Source organism: Diadema antillarum, unplaced genomic scaffold (assembly GCF_040938485.1).
Source record: "Diadema antillarum isolate AM-2024a unplaced genomic scaffold, OU_Dant_1.0 seq00000675_RagTag, whole genome shotgun sequence".
In the NCBI taxonomy this organism is placed as follows: domain Eukaryota; kingdom Metazoa; phylum Echinodermata; class Echinoidea; order Diadematoida; family Diadematidae; genus Diadema; species Diadema antillarum.
The window spans coordinates 1,253,523-1,260,121 of record NW_027271581.1 but is presented as its reverse complement, the minus strand read 5'-3'; the positions used below and the strand labels follow the sequence as shown (position 1 = coordinate 1,260,121).

Genomic DNA, 6,599 nt, shown 5'->3' with positions numbered 1-6,599 from the left:
TACATACTTCCATACAGATATATAAGGAGACCATAGTTTAGACGTTCACCATAAGATAATGTCTACTCAAATTTAGTGACTTATTACATTTCTTTCTCATAAAATTAAACTGTTAATATTTCAAATAGAATTTCTGATCTAGTGGTAGACACTTGTAGGCATAGATATTCTAGCTCAGGAATATTAATAAATCAATTCGTTTTTAGAATGTATGTTCAGTATGAGTAGGACAGGACAGCAATAATGTATATGAATAGTTCTAGAATAAAAATGTAAATATCTAGTGATCGGTTATTATTGGATCCGAACTCAAGTGAATTGACGTAATGAAGTTGACTGTAACCATCTGCATTTGATGAGTCTGATGAGGGCGTGTTTATATGTAAGCCTATGAGTGATTCGCGTAAATAACTACAAATCATTGTTTGTTTGTTTGTTTCACTCTCGTATCGATTTCCTAGATAACATTAATTGATGATGTTTGAAATTACATGTATTTGTAACGAATCCAACGAGAACCCGTCTTCTGAAATGATATTTATTGATATCACTCTAAAGCCAGCGAATCTTCCATTCGATTAAAGCGTGTTGGATCGTTAATCTTGTTCCCTTTCTTGCCTGATTCTTGTCTAGTCGTTTTGCTTTCAAACAGTTTTTATTTCGCACGTTGATGACAGAACTAAAGCCGTGCGTATATGAAATATATCATGTTATATACACAATATGTACAGTATTTTAAAGTCTCCTGTTGCATACAACTACCAACTATAAACATTGGCGGATAAAGTACAACAGGGAAGAGAGAGAACGAACGAAAAATGATTTGTTCGTGTGTGGTATGTGTGTATGTGTGTGTGTGTGTGTGTGTGTGCGCGCGCGAGCGCGTGTATCTCAAAGAGAGTGTGATGAAGCAGTTTTTACGTACAGTTTTTACGTACATATATTTATATGTGTGCGAATGGCTGAAAAAAAAAGAATGTTGGGTGTATTCTTGCATATGTGAACAGTTTTATTGTAAAATGGGCTAAGCGCCATTTTTAAACATTTCAAAGTAAGTCCATCATGAGATAGTGTAAAATAAACCTTTCCAGTAATACCTCATTAAAACATACCACGGAACATTCTAGAAGCTATGATTAAAAATAACCCGTATTTTCTTATAAATTTCTGTACTTTTTTTTTTACACCTTAAATCAGAAATACCTCAACTTAAAAAGTATGGAGTTAGCTTGTTTTGCGATAGAACTCTTCATAATTGTAGGTTTCCTTATGTGTGTGTGCGTGTGTGTGTGTGTATGGCAATCTGTATGCTTTTTTGTGAGGAATAGATTGTGTATCTATTAAAGGAGACCTCCGGATGACTTTCACATTTTTACATTTGAATAACTGTAAATTAGTTATACTGAGGACAGAGTTTCAGAATTTGTTATAATTGGGATGAAGAATGATTATATTTTCAAAATTTAGAACAAACTGCAATGAACAAGGATGATGACATGGCATAGTCACCATAAGAATGCATGAGTTGGGGCTCATGGAAGCAAAACAAAGGAAGAAGGAATGCATAGATTAGACACAGGTGAACTCGCAAGCAAGCGGTATTGTAATGAAATTACACTGCTACGTTTCTGAAATAGGTGAACCTCCTATGTCATCATCCTTGTTCAGTGTAATTTGTTTAAGGTTTTTCAAAGTATTGTTTCTCTGCTCAAGAACCACAATAAATTCCACAAATCTATATATGGAGTTGTCGATTTATATGCTACATGATGTGAATTATGAAAATCGTCTGGAATGTCCCTTTAATGTGTGGACACAGTGAGTACAACAAACTGAAATTATAGAGTTTACACCATGTGCTACCTGTTATAGGGGGAATTAATTTTGACACCTCAATAGTGTGTATCGGTTTGAATTGATGGAGGTAAACATGATGTACTGCATAGAAAACACGACTATGCCAATATGTTGACATTGCGGCGGCAGCACCGGTATGACTTTTTCTCAGTATTCATGGTAGAAAACGGTGAAAAAAAGAGGAAAGAATGAAATTGATAATCTCAACGAGGCGTATAGTTATACAAAAAGATCTGGAGTCCAATTTAAGAACCATGTTGTGATAGACACTCCACACACAGGAACAGGAAGATGAGAACATAATCAAGGAGAACAAGATTATTCCAAAGATAGTGCTTTTTCATCATGTTCATGCAGTGCCGCTTCAAACAACCAGAACATTCTTTACGGATATATATTATTTGTCTTTACCAATATCTATGGTGTGATGGTATTATGTAGCTCCTACAAAATACATTTCGGCCAAATCTTTAGTCTTATACAATATGTAATACCACCGCCAGATCCAAACAAGGTAAGTGTATGAACATATACATGTATGCATATGCCGAAGAATGTTATTGATTAGATTTCATTCGAATAGTCTCAAGGAGTCGAATATGGGATATATTTGATTTAACGTCATTTCATTTAACTTAATATAATTTCATTCAAATTCATTTCAAATGTTTAATTTCTTTCATCATCATGAATGCATACAAGCATGATACATTGTTTGGACTGACTTTTAACTCGTCACGGAAGTCAACGTAAACAGGGAGATAACATCGTCGACAAGAATAATAATTACCTAAATTCGAAGAAAGTTCACACAAGGTCCTCACGTTGAACAAAAAAAAAAAAGCGGCAAGAAAAGCTGGATATTAACAGATTATGGGTATGCCAGAAACACAGGGAGAGAGAGACAGACAGACAGACAGACAGACAGACAGACGGACAGACGGATACAATAATAAAAAAATAAGAAAGTAAGATGATGAGGCGGGGGATTTCATGTTCAGTCAATGTTCGGCGCTCGTATACTGCAGAAAGACTTCTTTTTGTCTCTTGAATATATCTAGCGCCCTTTCGTATAACATTTGGTCTGCTCTAAGAGCTTCTTGGACTTCCTTGTCCTTTTGCAACTGTGCCTTGCAGTGTGAGGTCATGGATGTTTCATTCGTCCATGTGTGCCCGTCAATCGAGAGGTCGAGCTTTTGACTGCGATTCGATGTCCTTCCCTTGCACCGATCTACGAACGGCAGGCCGTAAACGCGCTCCAGCATGGCAAGGGATAGGTCGTACTCCTGCGTGAGTCCGATAACAGCAAACCAGTCTTCCAAGTGATCGACGCAGTACTGCAAGAGGTCATCCATGTCCGTTGAGGTCAACGAACTCCTAAGGATGAATTTCTCCTTCAGCCAGCAGGACGCGTTGGCAAATGACTGGTTGCTTGATTCGGGAATACCACTCAGCTCGCTGAAGTTCCTGACATTAATTGTATTTGTCCCGTCTTGTTTTCGGCAAAACCAGGGTTTCAAGAGGAGCTGCCGGAAGAAATAACTGCCCTGGAAGATGGCCCATTCTCTGAGGGAAGTGTCTTTTGGTGGCCCAAGCGAGGAGCACGTTTGATCCCGCCACCTCTTCTGGCAGTACGTGAAAGACGATATAACCCTTTCGTATGGATCTCGCAAGAATGTGAAGTAGGAGCATGTACAACTCAGATGGGCACACGAATCACAGATTCCAAAAGCGTAGCCACCCATCAGAGTGTCGTGCAAAAGGCGCCCATTATCCAGTTTGATTTCCAAACGCTTCCTACCTCCTTGCGTCAACACGGGGCCCAGACTTCGGCCCGACTCCGAGACGAGCTGGTGTAAACATGACTTTGTCGAAGTTCCCGCGGCCTTATTAACATGATTAAAAACGATGACCCCGTCTCTGTACTTGACTTGTTCCGCCGGCGACTTGGCTGCGGTAGTAAAGTAGTTTGGTAAACTGTTTGTCGCGTTCGGTAACCAATCCTTTAGTCTGTCAAAATGTCTGAATTCACTTCTCGTCGAACCAAGTAATCGATCTTCGATGATCCTGCGAGAAAAGAATGTAAATAAGTCTCATGAAAGAATGAGTTTGCGCTGAGCTAACAGCGCTGATGTATTTTTGTTTATTCTCCCCATTATGAGCATTGTGACTCATAAAGACTAGTCATAATGCGATGAAATTTCAAGTTCAAGATTACTATAGATAGAGTTGGTGACTATTGAACTGTTCATATGAGTTGAATTCGTCTAAGTTCTGAATCTTCTGTTGTATATGCACAAAATTATATCACGTATCAGTTTCACAATACAATGCCCTCCATGTAAACGCGAAAAAAAAATCAGCGAATATACATTTTTTTTAAGAATGCAAATACATATCGCCAGGTTCGCTGTCTTTTTCATTTAGTGGAAACTGTACATGTGTCATCGATAACCCAAGTCTACATACTTCCTCTTTCAAGAGTATATTATGTCTTCAAGTTGTATTGTTAGGTATCTCATAAACCATTAAATTAAATATAAAAAGATTTGTGATTTGTCGAATCGGTACCACGTGTCAATGATTTCGCAATAGTTCACGGTGGTGAATCATACCTTTTCTTTTGCCGCTACAGGGAGACGCCATAATAGCCTACACAATTAAATCAACGTAATACTCTTGATTTACTTTATAGCAGATGATACCTACTCTTTCATGCACTATTCTAGCCAATATAGTTCCAAATCCACAAATAGCCCTCGCGCAATTCCGTTACACCTTGACACTCGACCCAAACGAAATAAAACTGCTCTTGGGTTAATAGAATACAAATATCGTATAAGCATTTGGCCCAAAGTTGTTCAGTATGTTCAAATTCATGTACATTTTATATGATATTCAGTTTCAAAGACTGCAAAATTTCAATTCTTTCTGCTGTTGTCAGAATGAGTGCTGAAATACATCAAGCACACCATCAAAATGACTGTAAATAAGCGCTATGCAGTGACAACTTTGGGGGCTTTCAGAACCAGATTTTTTAAAACTATACCAGTGACCTTGAACTATTAAGTTTTCAACCTGTTCTACAGAGGAATTGGCGTTTCCTCACTCCTTTTTTTTTCTCATTTTTATCCTTTTTGGAAGGAAATTAAAAAACAGCAACTAATAACAGTAAAAAGCAAAGACAAATTAACACATTCGTGTACGAACTATGATACAACACACACTTAAACACTCATACAAGCACACCGACAAACCTGTTAATATATTACCTGCGTTGACTTAGTGAAGGCACGGGGATTGACAAAGAAGGAAAAGATCGTACTGGAGCGTTGGTGTAAAAGACTGTGAAAAAGCAACCCAATGCTAGGAAAGTGGCTATGGTGATAACCTTGATGGCAAGCCCGTGGCAGTGGCACCGATACGTTCTCTTGTCGGCGGTCGACATCCCATCCATGATCGTGAATTAACTGCCAGGTTAAAGTTGGACAGGTATCTTGATATGATATCCTGTAATCAACGCATTAAAACTCAATATTTATAAACTAAAGACGAAAAGTAGACAGGAGACACTTTAACGCCAAGTTCAACACGTTCAAGTTCTAATTTTTGAGCTTTCCTTTCCCATATGAATATTGAAGTTTGAAAATGCTTTACGGCCAGAGAAAAAGTGAATAATGTAATAAGCCAACTACAATGAAATATGATTATATATCTCATATTTTATGATAAGCATATGAGATATACGATGAGATATCTCATACAAATCATAGGAGATATATCTAAGTCTTATATCGGCCTATATGATACAGTCGTATGTATATCGGCCTGTACTTTTAAGGAAAGTGACTATAGGATTTTTCACAAAAAAAAGGTGTAATGATCTAGTCCGCAGACAATAAACGATAACACACGTTATAGAAGTGAGGCAATGCTTTCCACCTCCATTGAACAGAAAATGTCAACAGCATGTGTAAACAGTCTCAAGGCACATATTACTTGGATTTCTGGCTGTCCCTATTGCCAGTAACTGCTACAGCCAGTGGTGAATATCCTTCGACTAAGCGTAAAAGAACTGTATGAATACAGTGTATAAACTTCAAGATAATTCCCACAGCTGCATAGTTATATCAGTTATAAAATGCGATTCACAAATCACAATCAAACCTCTTGGTCCATTTGACGACTGGAAGAATATCCCAGGACAACGTTGACAGTTAGAGGAAACGGAGCGGAAGCAGGATACGTGTCTGAACGCTTGGCGTTAATGTTCAAGTCAGCTGCCTCTTTACGGGTGTTTGTAAAGTACCTGTACCAAACTTGTCATTGCACTAGATATACCACGGCTAGTAACATCAGGAGTCCACCTCCCTGGCAAAATGACCTCTTTTAAAAGCCCGTCTCCTATTTTCACTACGCGGAGATTATAACAGCGCTAACAAGAACTGTAGAAAACATGTTTCACTAATTTTAACCCGTTGTGCGCTGTAAGTGCCACGAACGGCACAGAAGACCCTATCACGTTGTACACACTTTCCGAAGTCAATGGCACGGAACAGGTTGAGACATGAGACTAATTACAGTTAAAGTGGATATTTTTGTGCTCGACCGAGTAAGATAAACTTCGCGTGCTATTAATTTTGCGGTCGGTCATGACATTTGGGCGAGCACTACAAACAGTGATAGGTGCTACCATATGGCGTTATGTACTGGCTTTGGTATCACGTACATACTACGGTTGA

General features: G+C 38.4%; 1 protein-coding gene across 3 annotated transcripts; it reads right to left on the bottom strand.

The window, feature by feature from the left end:
- Positions 1-2,236: 2,236 nt before the first annotated feature.
- Positions 2,237-6,390, bottom strand: LOC139737018 (uncharacterized). 3 transcript variants are annotated; one of them, XM_071647694.1, is made up of 3 exons: positions 6,025-6,390; positions 5,130-5,367; positions 2,237-3,924 (listed from the first exon to the last, which is right to left on the bottom strand). In XM_071647694.1, the coding sequence occupies exons 2-3, from the start codon at positions 5,312-5,314 to the stop codon at positions 2,859-2,861; spliced, it is 1,251 nt and encodes a 416-aa protein (XP_071503795.1). In that variant the 5' UTR covers positions 5,315-5,367; positions 6,025-6,390; the 3' UTR covers positions 2,237-2,858. The 3 variants fall into 3 exon arrangements, with proteins under 3 accessions (XP_071503795.1, XP_071503797.1, XP_071503796.1); XM_071647696.1 differs by having other exon boundaries at positions 5,130-5,327; XM_071647695.1 differs by lacking the exon at positions 6,025-6,390 and having other exon boundaries at positions 5,130-5,401.
- Between the last annotated feature and the right edge of the window lie 209 nt (positions 6,391-6,599).